This window comes from Salvelinus namaycush, chromosome 7 (genome assembly GCF_016432855.1).
Source record: "Salvelinus namaycush isolate Seneca chromosome 7, SaNama_1.0, whole genome shotgun sequence".
In the NCBI taxonomy this organism is placed as follows: Eukaryota; Metazoa; Chordata; class Actinopteri; order Salmoniformes; family Salmonidae; genus Salvelinus; species Salvelinus namaycush.
This window is the reverse complement of record NC_052313.1, coordinates 28,595,812-28,618,304: the sequence shown is the minus strand read 5'-3', so window position 1 is coordinate 28,618,304 and position 22,493 is coordinate 28,595,812. Positions and strand designations below refer to the sequence as shown.

The following is a 22,493-nucleotide window of genomic DNA, read 5'->3' as shown; positions in this document are numbered from 1 at the left end:
GGAGAGTGAGTGGTGGAGGGAGGGAGGAGAGTGAGTGAGTGGTGGAGGGAGGGAGGAGAGTGAGTGAGTGGTGGAGGGAGGGAGGAGAGTGAGTGGTGGAGGGAGGGAGGAGAGTGAGTGGTGGAGGGAGGGAGGAGAGTGAGTGGTGGAGGGAGGGAGGAGAGTGAGTGGTGGAGGGAGGGAGGAGAGTGAGTGGTGGAGGGAGGGAGGAGAGTGAGTGGTGGAGGGAGGGAGGAGAGTGAGTGGGGGAGGGAGGGAGGAGAGTGAGTGGTGGAGGGAGGGAGGAGAGTGAGTGGTGGAGGGAGGGAGGAGAGTGAGTGGTGGAGGGAGGGAGGAGAGTGAGTGGTGGAGGGAGGGAGGAGAGTGAGTGGTGGAGGGAGGGAGGAGAGTGAGTGGAGGGAGGGAGGGAGGGAGGAGAGTGAGTGGTGGGAGGGAGGAGAGTGAGTGGTGGGAGGGAGGAGAGTGAGTGGTGGGAGGGAGGAGAGTGAGTGGTGGGAGGGAGGAGAGTGAGTGGTGGGAGGGAGGAGAGTGAGTGGTGGGAGGGAGGAGAGTGAGTGGTGGTGGGAGGGAGGAGAGTGAGTGGTGGAGGGAGGGAGGAGAGTGAGTGAGTGGTGGAGGGAGGGGAGAGTGAGTGAGTGGTGGAGGGAGGGAGGAGTGAGTGAGTGGTGGAGGGAGGGAGGAGAGTGAGTGAGTGAGTGGTGGAGGGAGGGAGGAGAGTGAGTGGTGGAGGGAGGGAGGAGAGTGAGTGGTGGAGGGAGGGAGGAGAGTGAGTGAGTGAGTGGTGGAGGGAGGGAGGAGAGTGAGTGAGTGGTGGAGGGAGGAGAGTGAGTGAGTGGTGGAGGGAGGGAGGAGAGTGAGTGGTGGAGGGAGGGAGGGGGGAGAGTGAGTGGTGGAGGGAGGGAGGGAGGGAGGGAGGAGAGTGAGTGGTGGAGGGAGGGAGGAGAGTGAGGGAGGGAGGGAGGAGAGAGGGAGGGAGGAGAGAGGGAGGGAGGGAGGGAGGGAGGAGAGTGAGGGAGGGAGGGAGGAGAGTGAGGGAGGGAGGGAGGAGAGTGAGTGGAGGGAGGGAGGGAGGAGAGTGAGTGGTGGAGGGAGGGAGGGAGGAGAGTGAGTGGTGGAGGGAGGGAGGGAGGAGAGAGTGGAGGGAGGGAGGAGAGTGAGTGGTGGAGGGAGGGAGGGAGGGAGGGAGGAGAGTGAGTGGTGGAGGGAGGGAGTGAGTGGGGGAGGGAGGGAGGAGAGTGAGTGGTGGAGGGAGGGAGGGAGGAGAGTGAGTGGTGGAGGAGAGTGAGGGAGGAGAGTGAGGGAGGGAGGCAGGGAGGGAGGAGAGTGAGTGGTGGAGGGAGGGAGGAGAGTGAGTGGTGGAGGGAGGGAGGAGAGTGAGGGGTGGAGGGAGGGAGGAGAGTGAGTGGTGGAGGGAGGGAGGAGAGTGAGTGGTGGGAGGAGAGTGAGTGGTGGAGGGAGGAGAGTGAGTGGTGGAGGGAGGAGAGTGAGTGGTGGAGGGAGGGAGGAGAGTGAGTGGTGGAGGGAGGGAGGGAGGAGAGTGAGTGGTGGAGGGAGGGAGGGGGGAGAGTGAGTGGTGGAGGGAGGAGAGGGAGTGGTGGAGGGAGGGAGGGAGGAGAGTGAGTGGTGGAGGGAGGGAGGGAGGAGAGTGAGTGGTGGAGGGAGGGAGGGAGGAGAGTGAGTGGTGGAGGTAAAGGGAGGTGGAGGGAGGAGGGAGAGCGGGATGGAGTGCAAATCAGACAAGCTCATAGTAAGGACACTGGACCACAGTGTTATAAAGTGATTTCAAAAGGGCATTACATCACAAGTCCTTTACTGTCCGTGGCCCATCAGTCAGTCTTCAGAAGCCATCAATGCTGACGTGTTACTATGGTCAGGCAGGTTCTCAATGTGTAGAGTGATTTACAATGATTGAGGCCTCATCTCTGCAACCATCTATTTATGTCAGAGCAAGAAGGCATATCAGTAGCAGCAGCACGACCTCTCGTCATTTAACAGGTAGACTTAGAAATCAAGTTCATCAGAATCTCAGCTTTTGTTTGATCTGTTTCTATAATGAAGATTTGTCTGACTAATTAAAGAGGAAGACTGTGGTTTTCTGGTTTGTTGTGAAGGCCATATTACCTTCAGCCCCTCTGGGCCCTGAGAGAAGAGATGGTGTTGGTACGCATTCACCATATGTTTAACCAAACCAACTAACTCTAAATAAACTCTGAGGCCATGAGGTGCCACTACTCACCTTTTAATATCTTTGATATATTAATTAATGAACCAATTTAGGAAAACAGTCTAATATCGGAGTTGATTCACTCTTGATTTAACCTAATGTACCAGGCGTAGAAGAAACTCCTGAGCGGGTTGGCAAAAGAACCCCAGAAGTGTCTGTTTTTGCTTCCGCCTCCTCCTCCTTTCCCCCTGAAAACCGGATGCTTCCGGTTTCTACCCAACCGGCGCGGAGGGGTGCTCTTGATTTGATTTGAGGCGTTGCTCGTATTTGCATATACGGTAGGACCCCAAATTCTGAATGTGGTGGTTTCCCAACACTGACCTCTCTCTCCGCACGCTGTCTCTTCCTCTCTCTCTCTCTGCCCCCCCATCCTCTCTCTCTTTCTCTGCCCCCCATCCTCTTTCTCTGCCCCCCATCCTCTCTCTCTCTCTCTGCCCCTCCTCATCCCCTCTTTCTCGCCCCTGCCTTTCCTTCTTCCCTCCCGTAGAGAGGAGGAAGAAAGCCTCTGCATGGGAGAAGAACCTGCTGTACCCCATTGTGATGTTAATACTGCTCACAGGGACGGTGAGTCTTCAGATTGATACTACCTCAGCCAGTCAGTCCCACTAAAGCCCACCCCCCCCCCCCCCCCCCCCCCCCCTCGTTTACCCATGGCGTATATAAAGTAGAAAACCTTGTGTCGGCTGGGGGGTATTCCTGGGTCAACTCAGTCTACGTTCCAAATGGCACCCTATTCCCAATATGGTTCGCTACTTTGGACCAAAGCCCTACGGCACTCTACTCCCTATATAGTGCACTATATCGGGAACAGGGAGCCACCTGACCCCCGTCTGCAGCACTGAGCATCAAACCCCTGGGTGTGGTGTCTTTTGTCGACCGTGTTTAAGGAAAGGCTCGGCTAAATAGTCACCGCTGCGACAGCTGGGCTTTCAATTGAACCCCCCCCCCCCCCCCCCCCCCCCCCCCCCCCCCCCCCCCCCCCCCCCCCCCCCCCCCCCCCCCCCCCCCCCCCCCCCCCCCCCACACACACACACACACAGAGTAATCTGCCTCTCTTAGCATGCTCAGTGTTGTACAGCGACGGTGCGTTTGCTGAGCCCAAGTGCCCGAGATTATTCAAGCTGAGTGTGGAACCGCTTACAGAACAACATGCATTCCAGGGGACCGACCACTCATCGATTTAGTTCTGTGTTGTCTTTGACCTGATCATGTTAAAACCCCCTCTTGTTTCTCGACTCCCTTCCTCCGTAGACTATCTCAGTCCTGCTGGTGGCGCTGAATGTCCTTTATCTGCTGGTGGATGAGACGGCCATGCCAAAGGGATCAACGGTAGGCCTGGCTAGAGTTACTTCCTGTTCCCCCCTTTTTAAACAGATGCACACCGGAGCCCGTTTTCACACACACAACACAGATAAACTCAGAGCCAGGCCGCTACTAAACTAGACCGTTGCGAAGGTGCTCGGCAGTCGCCGGGGACATGAATCAAATTCCGGATATGCTCAGGTGCATGTTGGGAAGAAAGGAAAGAGAACTCTGGGCCAGATGTTTATCGTAGCAGAGCTATGGTCCCCCTTTTTACTGTGCTGCTCCTCATTGAAAGTCATTTCACAGGGGTATGCAGATGAAACGTGTGATGTGTGTGTGTCCACGGCAGGTGAAATAAGCTGCATTACCCTCTCCTCAGTGTGTGTGTGTGTGTGTGTGTGTGTGTGTGTGTGTGTGTGTGTGTGTGTGTGTGTGTGTGTGTGTGTGTGTGTGTGTGTGTGTGTGTGTGTGTGTGTGTGTGTGTGTGTGTGTGTGTGTGTGTGTGTGTGTGTGAGTTCAGTGAGTAGCTCTGTGGTACTGTGTGCACCAGGCAGGCCAGGTGAACTCCTTTTATGAGTCTGTCTGTCTAACGGGAGTGCTTAATGGCCCTCCAGATTGCATCTCCTCTTGCATGCAATGTACTTTCTTAATCTCTTTATCTCGTTTCATCTGGTACGACCAAGGTGTGCGTGTGCGCTAGTGTCGTGTGTGTGTGTGTGTGTGTGTGTGTGTGTGTTTTTTCCTTTCGTCTGACAAAGGCAACAAAATGTATCTTATTTCTGCCTCATTTCTCAGCTCGTCTTGCGGGCGAATGGCTGCCCTCCTCGACATTCCAATTATTTTATCGAGGAGATATTTTCTTTGGCATGACGCATCGCTGAAAATCCCCCAAATTACGCTTGTCATGCAGCTCGAGTCCTCCCTCCCTCCCCCTGACAGCCACAGCACTGCTAAATGGTTTACGAGTTTGATGAGCTGGATGGATGCCACGCCTCTGATCTCACATCGCTACGGCGACAGGGGGTGGGGGGGGTTGCGTCCCAATGCCCTCATACGCCGCCTATGCGCTCAGAGAGAAGAGGGCGAGAGGGAAAGGAGGAGGGGAAAAAGGGGGAGAGCGGGAGGACTGGGCCAGGTGGGATAAAGAGATGGAGAAGGGACAGGGAGAAAGGAAGATGGAAGGGGGGAAAAAGAGAGGGCCCATGACCTCCAGACTGTGGGAAAGTCAAATGAGCTGTAGGGCCAGGAGCAGAGTACAGCAGCACAATGGAACGGCACTGCGGATGTTTGTCCGTCCCCTCCCTCCCCTCTCTCGCTCCCTCACAACACCGCGTGGCACTCGGCATACTGAGTACCACAGGCTGCTCCGACCTCCAGCATCCTCCACCTCTGACTCAGACAGCCTGGGAGGAGAGGAGGCCGATCCAATCAGGACAGGGCTTTTTACAGCTTGGCGAACGGGTGTTAAGAGGACCAATCATTATTATTATTGTTTTTTTAAGTGTTATTGCCGGCTCGTCCCCTGTGGAATTAGGGCCGTCACAGCATCGCACGGTTTTAGTAAAAAGCTGAGGGATGGGCCTGAAGAAATGTAACCATTCTAAAATTCATTAGAGCTCTTGATGAAACGACTGACCAATCCAAGATAAACACATTCATAGTTTTAAGCGTATTTTTGTCTCCAAACATTGGAGTAAAACAGGCTCATATTTTGGGTTCTGATGGGCGTCTGACAGTTGAACTAAGCTCATGAGGCGTTCATAAGTTCTATACTTCACGAGTCATTGAGTGTGTTTCATTCATTTCTAAATCCCCAAAATGGATGTAGCAACTGGATTGTCCCTTTTTTTAAGGTTACAATTGGGGAAGGGGAAGCTGATCCTAGATCTGTACCTAGGGAACCTTCATCCAGAGCCCCACCTTCCCTGAACCTTTGACTGATGACTCGGGTTGCAACATTCCAGGAACTTTCAATAAATTCCCTGGTTTTCAAGAAATCCCGGGTTGGAGGATTTCCTGCTTATTCCCTCCCTATTCCGCAAATCCTCCAACTGGGATTTTGAGAAAACCAGGGAATGTATTGAAAGTTCCCAGAATTTTGTAACCCTACTGATGACAGTCAGTTCCTTGTCAGTCTGCAGCTTTGCAACACAAAAAACCCCATCTTAATCCACAGAATATATTTTTCTTTCTTTCTGTTATTATCCGTCATTAAAACTATGTGAAGTACATCAAAGTGTGGAGGAGGACGGGACACACCTGAAGGGCCCAGCTGGCCCCGACCGCTGTGTGTGTACACGCTCTGCGCTCGGGCTCACAACCTCACCTGCACACAGGTGCTGCTCACCGCTAATCCCAGAAGCAACAAACACACCAAGGCGTGTCTGAATGAGCCAGCCGCGGCAGGCTGCGACCGACACCGACCTTACCCTCTGCCCCAGCCCGCCCCAACCCACCACTAGAATGCAAAGGAGACCAGGTTGGAGAGAGGCGGATTGAGAAAGCTGCCACGTACACACACACACACACACACACACACACACACACACACACACACACACACACACACCTGCCACTTTGACATGTTAATATCTTTACAAAATGGCAGAACGGTAACACTGAAGAGTTTACCTTTCCCATAACGTTGACACACACAAGCATAACACACTCCCTCTCCCACACACACAACCCCTCCCGCTCCACTATTAATAGATGACACCAGATGCTGTGTGCTAATTCTCTGAGGGGGCCTCTGCAGCACATCTCTACAGTAAGCTCCTTTAGATGCCACTTGCATAAAAATGCGTGAAACGACCTGTCAGACTTCCCGTTTTTTTCTTTTCTCTTTGCTCTCTTTGTGTGTGTGTGTTGCGTGTACCAGAGAGCGCTTGTGTTAGAGCGAGTGTGCAGAGTGTATGAACAAGTGTTTTATTAAATTTTTGAATGCAGTCGGGGCTAGCTCCTAGTCGTGACGCCGGGGAAGTGTTCAACTTGATAGAAATTCAGCACTCTGAACAATAACGTGTCCCTGTGCTGCTGTGTGTCACAGCAGAGATCTCTCCAACGGACAGGCCAGCATCCCAAATGCCACCCTCTTCTGTAAACCGTGCACTACTTTTGAGAAGAGCCCCACGGGCCCGGGTCCAAAGTAGTGCACCACAGCAGACAAAGACATTGGCGGTGTCCCAAATGGCACCCTATTCGGTATAGAGTGCGCACTGCTTTTGAAAAGCGAGCCCCTTGGGCAGTGGCAAAGTGCCCCGTAAAGGGAATATAGGGTGCCGTTTGGGACTCGGGCGTTGTCTTCCTCTGCTGTGTCGCTCCAGCACAGAGAAAGCGGCGCATTGAGCCGCTTTGGATTGAAGTAAATAAGTGGTTAACGTAAACAGTTACGGTGCCAAGTCTGACAAAAGCAAATATCACACAGATGCCGAGGCTAGTGGAGTGTGTATATATAGATGTATCTCTTTCCCTGCACAAACTTCAAACGGGCAGGGCAGAAAAGATCCGATATGTTTGCCAAAGTATTTGTTTTGTTGTTTTTTTACACGTTTTTTTTTTTAATGCTCCATGTTTTTTACCGTCAGCACTTCAATGCCTTTTTCGCTTGTTTGAACACCTGTTCACATGCTGTGTGATCGACAGTGATTTAAAAAGGGAGTATTTTTCTCTCTTTCATCGCTTTCCATCCATTACTGAGCCGGTTTTGATTCTGTCTGTCTGTGTTGAAGAGAGAACTTTGATTTGTACCAAGTTGAAACTTCCCCTTCTGTAATCACATGCCCACAGATTACGGAACCTCACTAAGTACTTCACTTTAACTTTGTCACGTACAATCATTTTACTCATGATTTATTTGTGTTCTTCCGACGACGCAAAGACAGAGATCCTAATTTTGAATGATGATTTGATTTATGGTCTAGCCTTGTGGTCACTACCACCTGCAGCATGGAATTTGAATCCAGCCCATTTGCTATTTCAGCACACTCTCTCCTTTCCTCGTCTCTGTCCTATCGAAGTTGTCCTTAATAAAACACACTTTCCCTCTGTCGTTCCAGGATCGGGGACTTGGGAACACCTCACTGTCCACGTTCGGAGTCGTCCAGGCCGTTGTGGAGATCGTTCTCATGTTGTATCCTTTTAATGACCCCCTCTGCTCCGGGGCCAGATCCGTATGAAGTGTCTCAGGCAAGGAGTACTGATCCAGGATCAGGTCCTCTCTGGCCATGTAATTGTGTTCATTGTGATCGTAAAGGCAAAACTGATCCTAGATCAGCAGTCCTACTCTAAGACACTTGATACATATGGCCCCTGCTCCGTGGTGACCCCAGTGACATTCCTAGGACTGGTGGTGTTGACTTAAGACGTAGCTTAGCCGGACACTTTCCGGGACATTCTGTCGTGTTTCGTCACCTCTTTTCACCTTTACCCTTGGTGAAAAGGTGCCAACTGGCCACTTGAAATGTCCATGTTAAGGCGTTTTGGCTCGAAAGCGTAAGGATGTCTTGTCCTTGATTCAGCAACAGCTATTTGATGGTGTCCTCCGTTGTCGGCTTCTACAGCTTGCGAGTGTTTGAAGGCCTCACTCCCAGGAAAGACGACACGACCATGACAACGGTAAACACACACACATGAAGAAGGTGATATATTTAGGCCTCCTTTTGTTTCATCCTCTTCAGCTCTCTCTCTTTCTCTCTCTCTCTCTTCCTTGCTTTCATTCTTTCTCTCTCACTCCTCTCCTCTGGCGTCTTCCTCACCAGCCCTCAATCTGAATGGTTCAGTTGACCTCTCGCCCCAATATTTGTTTGTGCGTTGCGTAAACATGGACGCCGTGCAAGCTCTTATTTTCAGTGAGAGAATCGGGGGGGAAACTGTGTGTGTGTACTCTGTTTGGCCCACGGTGGCAGCCATTCACTTGGTAATGAGCAGGGGGAACGGTGAGGCTTTGTAACTAGCCAGGACGACTAGGTGAAAGGACTCGAAAGCCACAAAGGAGCAGAACCTGGTAATGAGCATCTTCAGAGGTACTAATTGCACAATATGTGGAATCCATTTACTCTGAAGAGGTGTGTGCACGTCTCGGTGTGTGTGTGTGTGTGTGTACATACACACACACACGCTGACTTGCGAAGCTATTCTCGCCCTCCCAGTTCTCACACTTAAACGTTTCATCGCGGCCTATCTATTTGTTAACCTGAGTTCACGAGTTAAAGTTCTATACTCTAACCCTGTCTGTCTCCCTCATGTAGATCATTGGTTGCTGTGTGTCCATCCTGGTGCTGAGTTCAGCCCTGCCAGTCATGTCCAGAACACTTGGTGAGTTTCTCCTGCCTTTCATTCAACCTTTTTTATTTGGGGGGGTGTCCCCGATGGCACCTCGTTCCCTACGTAGCGCACTAAAGCATAGTTGATGGAACCGATAGGTGAGCACAGATGTACGTGTTTAGTGGACTGCTTTGGATCGTTTTCATGACAAACGTATTGGAGGGCAGTGATGGAGGGAGGTGAGGTGACCATCCCATTCCCGGTCTTAAGTAAACGACCACGAGGGCCGGTCAGAGAACTTCAGCTATCCCCTTCCGTCCCAGCCCCCCCCCCCGCCCCTCAGACCGTTAAGGTTAACAAGTTAAATTCCTTCACAGTTTGCCATGGCGATTTGAGAAGAGAATGGAGCAAGAGGGAGAAATGACAGGTTTAGCAGCGCATTCACAATGGTACTAATAGACACGCAGCGAGCAGGCACAGCTGTTTAAATAGCATCGTCGTCGTCGTCTGTGTGCGTGTTGGCGTACAGTGAGTCGTAGGGAGCGTTGCAAAATACCAACAGGTTCTGCTCTGTGACGCTGAATAGATGAGATGGAATAAACGTATGAAGGCCACCCCCATCCAAAGCCCTCTGGAGGAAGACATGGGGAGAGGGAGTTTTGGATATGTGTGTTATGGGAAATCGAAACTCTTCATTGTTACCGTTCTGCCATTTTGTGAAGATATTAACGTGTCACGGTGGTGTTTGTGTGAGAGAGAACCGGAGGGCATGGTCGATTTTTAAGCAAAGTAAGTCAGATGACTTTGGTTTCAACTACTTGAAAAATAATTTCCTGGCTTAACAAACCAATAGAAAGTCTCCAAATTGTATATACTACCCATCTGGCACTCCAAGCAGACTCAAACAAACTCTCAACGTATTTGAAAGATTTTTTCAAGTATTTGAACCCAGGTCTGACATGAACACAAACATCACTAAGAATTGAGGTAATGTGGCAGAAAATGGGTCTGATGCCTTATGATAACCTCTGCTTGTACAGAATTCCTGTCGGACGGACGCCATGTTTTATTTAAGCTTCTCTTGAAAGGGAGCGATGGGACCTGTAATGCTGCTGAAATGGGAGTGCTCGGTACTGTTTTTTTCCCGTGGCAGCGACGGCAGGGTTAGTCAGGGTGCAGACACGGGTAAAAGTCCCATAAACACATTTTATTTCAGGGAGGGAAACGGACGGCTAAAAATGACCAGTTATGTAAGTGTGTGTGTGTGTGTTTGAAAGCATCAGAGTGATATAGCCTGCGTCGGAAATGGCACCCTATTCCCAGGCTCAGGAGTGCGAATATTTTACTTGCATATGCGCCTAAATATTTGCGGTGCGACCTGGAATTGTAATTTAGGAGCACCAGTGCGCCTAGGGGGAAAAAAATCGTCCCCCGTTGATAATTGTTGCAATGATTACTTCACTGTACCGCAGCCCCTGAGTGCCATGGAGAGGACACTGAGCGCAGATTCATGACCGTCATGATTGCACCATTACTACAAAGAAAACGTCTTGTTGCCTCAAATATTTTTCATTGTGCTCCTACATTTCTTTGTGTGCTCCTAAATTTTTCAACTTGTGAAAAGGTCAGCGTCGAGCCCTATTATTACCTACATAGTGCACTACTTGAACCATGGTGAATTGGGTGCCATTTAGGGCGAAGACATGCACTCGAAACCCCGCCCCCATTGAGAAGTTACTTTTCTTCCCATGTATGTTTGTGTAATTTTTATCTGCAGTGTCCCCAAAAGCACAGTGAGAGACTGCAGCAAAGAGGACTCTGGTCACTCCTGTCAGCCTGGCTGCTGTTCCTGGGATAGTACACTGTGGCTGGGCAAAAGTAGCGCACTATATAAGGAATAGGGTGCCATTTGGGACGTAAGTGTAGTCTCCTCTAATGCCAAGAACCCCTTTACTTTCCATCAGCTTTTCTCCTAATACCAAACCCGAGATCTAAACCTTTAGCATTAGAAATGAATTTAGCTTGACCGTAGTGGCATGGTGTATTTAATGCGGTCTCTCTCCACCCCCTCTTACTGTCTCTTTACAGGCAATTTGGTTAAAGGCCCTCGATGATCGCCAACTGCTTGCAGAGGCTGTAAATACATCTTTACAGACACTCAATCTCCTAATCTAATTGTTGTGCAGCGGTTTCACAGGCATTATCGTTTTTTTTGTTTTTTTTAATACACAAATATTACCTCGGTGAGCTATGACAGTTTTGGAATAGCTAAATGTGATGAATTGAATGGTTGGTTGATGTATTGGTATTGGGTATGCTTGGGTGCATGCACTGTGAGTTAGTTCACACTAAGAACATTGAAAGAAAGCACAGGAATGAATGACAAGAGTTTAGAATATTTACCGCTGAAGAATTTTAATCCACCTCAGTGTAAATTATTCTCCTGTTAGTGTCACTTTATTATTATTATTTTTTTTAAAGAGCACTAAAACCCTTGTGATTCTCCACATGAAGTCATGTGGTTTGTCCGTATGATTTCACAAGTACTGGAAACAATAGAACACTGAAAAATCTGGGAAACCAGGCCTAGTATTCATAGCTGACTTTGAAAAGGCTTTTGATAAAGTACGACTGGAATTTTATATATGAATGACTGGAATATTAACATTTTGGAGAATCTCGTATACAATGCGTTAAAGTCATGTACAGTAACCCTAGGTGTAAAATAGTAAATAATGGCTATTTCTCAAAGTATTAAACTGTCGGAGTAAAACAAGGTTGTCCACTATCGGCATATCTATTTATTATGGCCATCTAAATGTTAGCTATACAAGTCAGCTCCAACAATATTATCAAGGGGCAAGAAATCCAGGGCTTAAAAACAAAGGTGTCATTGTACGCTGATGATTCATGTTTTCTTTTAAATCCACAATTTGGATGCCTCCACAGCCTCATAGAGGGGCGGCAGTGGTTAGTGGTTAGAGAGTTGGGCCAGTAAATGAAAGGTTGCTAGATTGAATCCCCGAGTGGACAAGGTAAAAATCTGTTATTCTGCCCCTGAACAAGGCCCCTAGGCGGTCATTGTAAATAAGAATTTGTTATTAACTGTCTTGCCTAGTTAAATAAAGGTAAAATTAAAAATAGAGGATCTTGATAATTTTTCTAACCTCTCTGGATAAAAATACAACATTTACATTCACGTGTCGTTTACCAATAGAATGGTGAATTTATTTATTTATTTAACCTTTATTTAACCAGGCAAGTCAGTTAAGAACAAATTCTACACCGGCCAAACCTGGACGACGTTGGGCCAATTGTGCGCCGCCCTATGGGACTCCCAATCACAGCTTGTTGTGATACAGCCTGGATTTGAACCAGGGTGTCTTTAGTGACGCCTCAAGCACTGAGATGCAGTGCCTTAGACCGCTGCGCCACTCGGGAGCAAAGGTGAAGTGGACATACTAGGTATTCATATTCCGAAATAAAGAAATTATCTCTTTGCAATACATTTTAATAGAAAGTTAGCAAAAATAGATAAGATCTTGTTACCATGGAAAGGAAAATACCTGTCTATTTGTGGAAAAATCATCCTGATTCTAGCTTTTTAGTCATATCCCAGTTTACCTATTTGTCTATGGCCCTGCCTACACCTAATGGCTTGTTTTTTAAATTATATGAGTAAAAAATATTGCATTTTATTTGGAATGGCAAGCCAGACAAAATTAAACGGGCCTATTTATTTAATGAATATGAATTTGCAGGTCAGAAACGATGAAATATTAAAGCATTAGATCTCTCACTAAAGGCTTCAGTCATACAAAACTATACTATACAAAATGCTATCAGAACTCGTTTTCTAGCAGATTAGTAAGAATGGCTCACCCGGTGTTCAAGAATGCCCTTTTCCCTTTTATTCAGATTACAACATCTCACTTTTGGTTATTTGAAAATGAAATAATCTCCAAAATATCACTTTTTAAAACAAGCCATAGAAAGTTGGTTGCTATTTTAGATTAATCCACCAGAAAAGACAGAACAAGAATACATGGAAATGTCTGCTCTATTCAAAATTACAACCTACTAATTGCATCATTACTGCAAAAATGGAAGAGACTAGTGGAAGGGGGAGAAGGTAAGAAACTTGTTTGTTGGCCTTGCATTAAAGACCAAAATTGGTTATAGAAAATTGGGATAAATAAAAAAGTATACCAGTTTTATTTAAGGACCAAAAAATTGTCAGCTGTGCCATACAAGTTTATGAACTGATAGTATACACAAAACGAGTTTTTCAATTGAAATGATTATATAAAATCCTTTCAACCAATAGAATGTGCTATATGGGGGGGATAAATAAACACTCCTCTGTCTCTGTCAGTGCTGGAGAGAGAGATAGATGGAGGAGAGAATCAACCTCACAATGCACTGGCACTGTCTGCAGCACATCTCACGCATTAATTCCTCATCAGAATAACCACAGAGGTGTGCATAGCTACATAGAGGACAGGAGGAAGTGGCCACCTGGCCCTATTATCTCAGGGATGAGCATTTTTGCCAGCAATAATATCATTGTGAAGTCTGTACAAGTCGTTTTTGTGACGTTCTAATGAAGTTCAGGCGTTGTGTTTATGATTCATACTAAGCATACACTGAGACCAGTGGAGGCTGCTGAGGGGAGGACGGCTCATAATAATGTCTGGAATGGATTCAATGGAATGGTATCAAACACATCAAAGTCATGGTTTCCATGTGGTTCATACCATTCCATTGACTCCATTCGAACCATTATTTTTAGCCGTCCTCCCCACAGCAGCCTCCACTGACTCAGACAAGACATGGCGTGAATGTCTCCGAGTGGCTTGAATGGAGGATTCCCTCTCGGCAGGGGGTCAGACCCGCCCGCCATGAGTTGCACAAGCTGTCTTGGCTACAGCGGAAACCTACAAGATTCTGCTTGTTTACTGTTTGAATTAGATATGTGTACTTCAGAGCAGTTGACTCAGGTGTATGTGTGCAGGTGACGGGGGTATCATTGATAACCATGATGCCTGGGGTGTTGCTCATTTCTTCTGTTTTTTTTGGGGGGGGTTTTCACTCGGTTTTTACACGCTAACAAATTGTCTAAGGTCCCACTAACAAAACCGTTTCCTATGAAAGGAATCATATGTAATCCGTCAGACAATGAAAATTACCTTTTCTCAGGAAGAGTGGCATTGGCTGCTAAATCCGTTACATAAAGGGTTTGTCTATCCTGGATCCGCCGTAGCCTGAGTATCTTAATATGCAGTGTACATCAAATGGTTTTTGGGGTATAAGCCCTTCTTTCAATTTGGCCTTTCTTGCCTGTTGAAAGAGTTGGCCTATTGAAGAGAGACACTTTCCAAAGTGCCTCAACTGCCGAAAGAACAGGCATTCTTAAATAGTTAATTTGCTGAAACCCCATGCAGTCGTGGAAAGGGAAGGGTTTGTGCTTATAAAAACAGTGCTCGTCTTGCCAAAGGTGTTTGGAAAAAAGAACATGGTATATTTAGTGCCCGTCTCTGGGAAAGAATCAAGCTATCTTTTTCTCTCCAGATGTTTGCCCTGTGTTTGTATCGATTCCTCTTGGTTTTTAGTCCATCAACAAAGTCCAATCATGTGATGCTGCTCATCACTACATCTCAATGGGAATCCTAGAATATTGATAGGCCTACATTACACATTAGTTAGACAGATAACTCAACCAGGGGTAAGAGCTGGTGTCAGTAACCAGGTTTCCAAGGCTGGTGGAAACATTTTTGTCTGTAAAATGCATTGACAGTTGAAACACCTTTATGTGCAAATATTGATAAAATAACCATCGTTACGTATAGGCCTACAACCACGATGTGGAAAAGCAGGACAAGTTTATAGGCAGATGAAGCAAGTTATGATGCACGTCATATGGTGGTTAAGTGCACGGTGACCATGGACATTTACAATAGGCTAAATATTGCGCTAAGGCTATTATTTGAATTCTGGTGACATGATGATGTTTGGCTTCCAATGATCAAATACAATTATATTTCTCTTATGCCTATCTCATCATATAATCCTATCCGTGTACTCTTGTCTAGAGAGCATGCGCCAAAACCAGATTGGTTAAGTTGGCTATTTAGTGTTTGACGAAACCGTTGGTAGAGATGACAAATGAGATGGAAACCAATGTACAGAATAACAACGTTGTATTTGTTATTCGGTACATTGGAATTTAATCGCAAAAATTATTTTAATGAGCACTATGTCATCATGCATGTAGTCTTTTATCCACAACAAGTCAGTTTGATGGAAACATCTCTGGTGGGATAATGTGCATATTGTTTTTTGTGCAGGTTTTAGAATATTCACATGAAATATGTCGCCAATTTAGATGGAAACCTAGCTAATGATGTAGAATTATCAGTGTGCAAATAATGTTACGTTTCATGAGAAACCCCTATGTTCCAGTATCTCAAAATCATCATGACATAGTTGATTGTTTTGTGTTAATGAAATCCATCCACTCAAATGGCAGAACATTGAATCTGGTGGTCTTTTATTTAATATCTTAACACTCTTCACAGGTATCACCAGGTTTGACCTTCTCGGAGACTTTGGGAGATTCAATTGGCTGGGAAACTTCTATATCGTCCTGTCGTACAACTTGCTGTTTGCCGTGGTAACTACCCTCTGCCTAGTCCGGAAGTTCACCTCAGCGATCCGAGAGGAACTCTTGAAAGCTTTAGGTAACATCTTTATATTCATATACTCATGTTCATGTCAAACCAAGCAGAAATTACAAAATGACTGGTTCATTGAGTTACCGGTGTTCTTAAAGAATGCATTGCTATATACAATAATTAAGCCTAGTCAAAGATTATTACAGGCAATGAGAACAATCCGAGGATACTGTTTTCAACAATTGATTGCTTACAGGTTCATTTATGTGTTATTTAAGAACATATTGCTATCTATAATAAAGTTGTATGAAAAGAAAGGCAAGCCCATTTCTCAAAGATTATTACAGACATCTAGAAAAATCCAAGGATACTGTTTTCAGTTGTTAATTGCTTACTTTATCCAGCCCCGGCGGCAAACTTGCTCAGCCAGGCTTCATCGTCTAAATGTGCGGAGTTTGCGTTATATTTCCTTGTAAAAATGTCTAACATAAGCTATTGCAGTGCAGTCCCTGTGCAATACTGAACCAGATTGTCCCCTAACTCGGCCTCCCACCGTTGAGCTAGTTTTCCATGATAAATGAAAGAGCATTTGAAATCCTCCACCTGTACAGAGTCTTAGATTTAAATGCCATTTTTGAAGATATTAGTAGAACTGGTAGTCTGGAGAAATGGTTTGGTCTTTCTGATACTATGCTAAACTGGTTTCTTCCCGATCTGCCTGGGGAAGTATGTATCAGGGAGAGCAGATATCACCTGTGGAGTCCCTCAGGGATCTATTCTTGGTCCTCTTTTGTTCTCACTGTACATGTTACCCCTTCATAGCTATGCAGATGACATGCAGCTATACATATGTGCAGCACCAGATGACCCTAATGCTATCAACTGATAGGTTAGTTGTTTTTGAGAGCCTTAATACATTTAATGTCCAATAACTTGGTACATTTGAAGGAGGACAAGACTGAGGATCTGGTGATTTGGCTTAAGAGTCCAGAGGGGACAGCGAACATGGTCACCTGGCACTAGTAAAAAGGAGGTTAGGAACTTAGACATATGAGGGGAGGGGGGACAGCGAACATGGTCACCTGGCACTAGTAAAAAGGAGGTTAGGAACTTAAACATATGCTAACTAATCCTGGAAGTACTGTCAACACAATGAGGGGGAGGAAAAAACACACCTCGACTCATGGTGTGTCTCGTACTTAACCCTTAGCCTACAGTGGTCGCGCCACGAGTAAATATAATTAACATAACAAAAGAATCTCCATCAAAATTTGTCTAAGCTGGAGAGATGTTTTTCTGCGTGGGCTGTGTCTCAATCAACTGCATCCGCCGATACCTCCTGCAGTGAAAGGTGGCAGAGCTAGAGCGGTGTTTGTCAGACCATGAGACATCCCGAAAATCGTTTTTCTCACAAAATCGTATGTAGCGTCCGACCAGTTTGGCGTACAAACTCTATTGAAAGATGACTCTCACGAACACAGTGGTGCTCTCCGTTTTGCTCTAGGGTGCCAAAAGGCCTCACAAGACTTGTCTGAAGTCGGTACAGCCTCTTCTGTCAAGGTCTGTAGTGTTCGAACGGTTTGGGCTACAAACCAATATGACCCCTCTGTGGAAAGCTGACAATCTCACGAAAATTATGAAAATGTTTAGGTCCGTCTGGCCGGTCGGCCAGACCTAGACTCATCTGAAGGTCACCAGTACCAGTTTTAAAATTATGGAAGTATATATGGAGATAGTTTAATTCCTAAAATAAGGGGATAAATACATGACAAAAAATCCTGGTCTTATATCTCTGAGATAGAACAAACTTCCTTTAGATTTTTTGGGGGGACTTTTCTTTGGACTGTCTGTTCCATGTAGTGACTCTGTTATTCTGTTCGTTTCTATTGGCTAATAGCAGTAACTCCATATTCTATGTTTCATCCAATATATATTTGTTGATACCTTCTTAAATGTCAAAATCAAAGGGCTAAATAATCCTTGGTATGACCATTTTTAAAACAATTCCATATGTTCGCTTAGAACCCTCCCCCGGCTTAGACAGGGCTTAGAATCCAGAGGGTGAAGGCCTGGTACAGATACAACAGCCGTCATAAGCAGAGATGAGACAAAACTAGACAGTCGTATAATTTTTTCCTACGCTTTCTAAAGACAAAAAAAATAATAAGATGGTCGGTTGAGACTGTTTCTACGGTAACTATGCCTCTGTACAATGATCTGATAACACTTTTGAAACCAAGTTGTTTGGTCGTTTTGTACCAAAGTGCTTCAGCAGACAAGTATCATAGAATACATGCGCCAGAAACAGGGCACACTTTGACCTGTCAGGAAAAATATCAGCAATTTAAGCTAGCTATTAACTACAGCAAATAGATAGCTTGCTGTCTGCTTGGCTAAACACAGAGCGTCTTAGCACTTTTCTTTGATTGACTAAACTGACAAGTGTTCGTCTCGCGTCTTTCGCTAAGATTTGACGTGTTTAATCTTGGAAACTTCAGCGGCCATCATGAGACGTTCTAAAACTAGACCATTCAGATCAAGCGAACGTTGTTGTAAAGCCAAGTAACACCGTCATGTCTCGTCTCGGTAGTTGTATCTGTACCGGGCTTAAGACTCACCTTTTTTAGCTTGGCTTTTAATTAGTCTGGATATTTTAGATTTTGTTTACTTTTGTCTTATTTTAATATCCTATTAATATTTTCGTGTCCTATCCTGTTTGTACTTATTTTTTGCATTCTATGCTGCTTTACTGGTTTGTCATTTCTTTCTCTATTTTGTATTATTTTATATGTACAGCACATTGAGTTGCTGCCTCTGTATGAATTGTGCCAAATGAATAAAGTTGTATTATTATTATTATACGCTTTGTGCTGTATGATTGCATGTTCTGTAATTTTTACCATAGTTATTTGCACTGACAAGACGTTTAACCTTTTGTTTTTTGGTCATTTCAGTAATTATCAATCCAAATGACATATGTCATAACTCATAACCTGTTCCAAGGCCCTAGGCAGCAATATGACTACTGTGGCTGCAGCCAGATAGATAGATATCAAAATCCACTGTGCCTTTGGACTGATGTGAAGATGACGAGGCAAAGGGGGGAAGTCTCTAGAGCTTGTTGTGACAGGCCCAGGATGTCTGATGTCGAAAATGTCAAACGACGGAGGCAGTGTTTTTCAAAAAATATATACATATTCATCGTCTGTGTGTGTCTTGTAATGACATTTCTGCCCCTTATCTCCTCCTGGCCAGGTCTGGATAAATTACAACTGTCAAACAGCCCCACAGACCCTGAGTCTGGGAAGATCGCGGCCAACGGGCATCAGAAGACTCTGTGAAAGAGACAACCGACACACACACACACCTCATGGCAGCCAAAGGGAGATTTTGACTGTACTGGGAATTGAGTCCGTGTAAGAGACTTAGTATACACCGACAGTGTCTGACGGGCACTGCGAGCTGAGGGGAAGAGTAATTTAGCTTTGTGACATTCCATCCTCTTCCTCCTGGATCGATGGATGCAGGACTTGGACAGGGACATGTTTGAGCCCCCTGACAGACTGGCATCATCACAACAGTTGATGTTGACCTCAACAGTGACTCTGACCATGGGCCACTCAGCCGATATCTGGGGGACTTTCTCTCAGCACCAATGTCCTTCTCCCCCCCCTCAATCTTTTCATACATTCGAATTCTACCCTCTACCCATCTCATTCTAACCTCTTGCGTTCCGTGCTTCCCTGATCACTTTTTATCTGTTATCTCCCCCCGTAATTGCACTATGCCCTATTGGCTTGGAGGTGAAATGTAACCTTTCGATGCAGAGGCTGAAGAGATGCTCGCTGACTAGTAGCCATTTTTACACTTATGTCCTATTTCAATGTCTGTCTGTTTCCAACCTGTTCTATTTCCACCACAGTTACTGAGCCCATGCAGTGCATTTCACCAATTTTAAAACCCATTTTGGTTATAAAATGCATCTGTGTTATTTGGAGAGAAAACAACAGCACCTTCTCACAAGTATAATGAGAAGAGAATTCCTTTTTTGAGAATCAGGTGTGATGGATTAGAGTTGGAGACAAACCAACAGGACAGTAACTCCAGGAAAAGGGTTGGCGAGCCCTGGTGTATAGTATTAGTATGGATGGCTTCTGGTTTGATAAGTGGATTTTTTTTTTTTTTTTATCTACACATTTTGAAAAGATGAGGGCATTCTTTGATAGACTTACTTGCTGTTGAACTCTCCTGCATTAAAAAAGATCTTACTGATTACTCTTATTCATTTTACATATCGCTTTTAGCCGTTTTACGTGTCCCACCCAGTTGCTTTGCATGTCCTCACAGGCGTCTGTGTATCGCCACTTCTTCCCTCTTTGCAGAGCTTGCTGGTACAGTTAGTACCCGTTCACCTAAGTGACCAGTCAGTGTCTCCTCCATTGACACAGACTGAATGGAGAGGAGTTAGGAGGGACTAGCCAATCCTTCCATCTTTCTGATCGTCTCAGGCCAGTTGTGAATGTGTCACAATGTGCTCATTTTATTTTGCGTTACCCACTGTACTGTGCGTTCATTATTTTTGTCTCAATTTGAATGACTCTTGTTTAGTTGCTCTTGAGATGGGAAAACTATAGAGTGATCCACACGTCTTTTTTTGGTTCCAAAGAGCAAATTTGTAAAGCGCTTTTCATTATGAAGAATAATCTCAAAGTGCATAAGATAAAAAATCAAAATACATATTTTAACGCAACTAGACCGGGTCACTGAGACAAAGATCCCAGCTGACACTACAAGGAGCACAGCTGTCAACAGAAAGCCTTCCTAAAGAGAAAGGTCTTTAGGCCCGTTTTAAAGGAACCCAGAGTCTGTGGTGCCTTCAGGTGGTCCGGGAGAGCGTTCCAGAGGCTGGGGGCAGTCGAACTGAATGACACATTATTATAGTCAATAGCAAATTATCCCAAATGGTACCCTATCCCCAAAAGTAGTGCAATATGTAGGGAATAGAGTGCCATTTGGGACAAACATAACCAGACAGCATAAGTCCCTGTCGCTGCATATTATTGGTCGAGGGAGCACACCATAAGCACAACATTACAATCGTACTTTTCCAATGAGTTTGAGGTGCACACGGTCTGGGCCTGTTCCAGCCCAAGGGAACAGTTTTTGTTGCCTTAGTTTTTCCTCACTTGCCGAGGGTTTGAAATGTTGAAGCGTGGCCTGTACTGTAGGTGGAGTAGCTAATCAGAACCGTTGTGCCCCCTCAGATTTGTCCTGTTTAGTTGTTTCTCTGTAATACTGCTAGACCTAGAAATGTCATGAAGTTGACTTTAGCTAGCCCATGTAGGTTCCCAACCTCATAGCATTAAAATGGCTTTTTGGTGGCTAGTTATCAGTCAAGTTTGAGTAGCTAGCTCGTCTAACTATATTAGCTGGTACGCCTGCTGGCAAACTTTAGAAAAGCAAGCAATAACTTCGTGTACTGAATGAGACTTGATTCCTTTCAATCTTTTATTCAGATTTCAGCAAATCTGCATACAGTTTCTTTTAAAAATGAACCAGGATACAGACCGCTCAAGAGGTATGCTGATTTTTTTTTTTTTTTACACAGAAATAAGTATGATTATGGCTCTAGAATGCAGTAAAGAAAACTGTTTTGGATGTTTGAAAAATTCTAAATTCTCCAACCTGTGCCCCCTCACATTTTTGGATGTAGCTATAGTTTTTCTGTCTCTGCATATAATTTCCTGCAAATTAACATGAATGTGTTTTAGTTTTTTTACCATATGTGTGTTTGTTAATAAACAATGAACGTCATTTTTATTTATTTCACCTTTATTTAACCAGGTAGGCAAGTTGAGAACAAGTTCTCATTTACAACTCATGTTTAAGTTGACATTGCTTTTTCATCTGTAACTTCAACAGCATTTGTGGTGTACATCACGGGCTTCTTTTTGAGATATAAGAGCACACTTGGCACAAGTTAGCTTGCTTTTACCATGGCAGTATCTGTCTATGAACTCCTGACAAGTCACAGTATTCTGGAGGACTGGGACTTGAGGAAGAATTGCACTTAATTGGTATGGATGCCTGAAAGTGATAATTGTTTTGTGCATTTATCCTTTGATGAATGCATTTAAAGTCTGTTCATTAAACAACAGGAATAACTTCCTGTTTTACTACACCTTCCTTCCTTTTGTCATTTACAGCCTGCAAACTACAACATAAGACCTGCTGGAAGAGCTCAATCTAAACATTGACAAATTTATACGATTTCTCAAATGTTTAAATTCTGGAGGTACTGTAGAAATATAATTTATTTGACTCTATACTCCAGCATTTTGGACCTGAGATCAACAGTTTTATGATACTAATGTCACATTGAGTGTGTTTTCATACCTGTTTTAGGGTTTAGAAATTGATGCACTATGTATCTAGTCCCTCCATTTTGAAGGTGTTATAAGTATTGACAAACTCTGTTAAATTGTCAAGTTTAGTATTTGGTCCAATATTCGAAATAAAGTATGATTCTGAATACTTCTACATGTTACCATGATTACGGATAATCATGAGTGAGAAAGGTAGATGCAGAAAGATCATGCCCCCAAAACATTCTAACCTTTCACCATTACAATAACAGGAGGTTAGCATTTTCTAGAGTATATCTACAGTGCCTTAAGTATTCAGATCCCTTGACGTTTTCCACATTTTGATACGTTACAGCCTTATTCTAAAATTGATTATTTTTTCCGCCATCAATCTACGCACAATACTCCATAATGACAAAGCAAAAAGTTTATTTTTTACAAGTTAGCAAAAATGTAAACTATCACATTTACATAAGTTCAGACCCTTTACCCAGTACTTTGTTGAAGCACCTTTGGCAGTGATTACAGCAGAGTCTTCTCTGCAGATCCTCTCAAGCTCTGTCAGGTTGGATGTGCAGCAACGCTCCCCATCTATTTTCAGGTCTCTCCAGAGATGTTAGATTGGGTTCAAGTCCAGTCTCTGGCTGGGCCACTCAATGA

The 22,493-nt window shown here is 45.1% G+C and overlaps 1 protein-coding gene across 2 annotated transcripts in view; it reads left to right on the top strand.

The window, feature by feature from the left end:
* lmbr1 (limb development membrane protein 1) overlaps positions 1-21,649 on the top strand; it is a 63,785-nt gene extending 42,136 nt beyond the window's left edge. For both annotated transcript variants that reach the window (XM_038997896.1, XM_038997897.1), the window contains 7 exons: positions 2,712-2,788; positions 3,476-3,553; positions 7,588-7,661; positions 8,056-8,146; positions 8,779-8,845; positions 15,373-15,534; positions 18,724-21,649. In XM_038997896.1, coding sequence (XP_038853824.1) covers positions 2,712-2,788; positions 3,476-3,553; positions 7,588-7,661; positions 8,056-8,146; positions 8,779-8,845; positions 15,373-15,534; positions 18,724-18,809 — 635 coding nt within the window. In that variant the 3' untranslated portion in view covers positions 18,810-21,649. The remainder of the gene's footprint in view (positions 1-2,711; positions 2,789-3,475; positions 3,554-7,587; positions 7,662-8,055; positions 8,147-8,778; positions 8,846-15,372; positions 15,535-18,723) is intronic.
* The last annotated feature ends 844 nt before the right edge of the window (positions 21,650-22,493 follow it).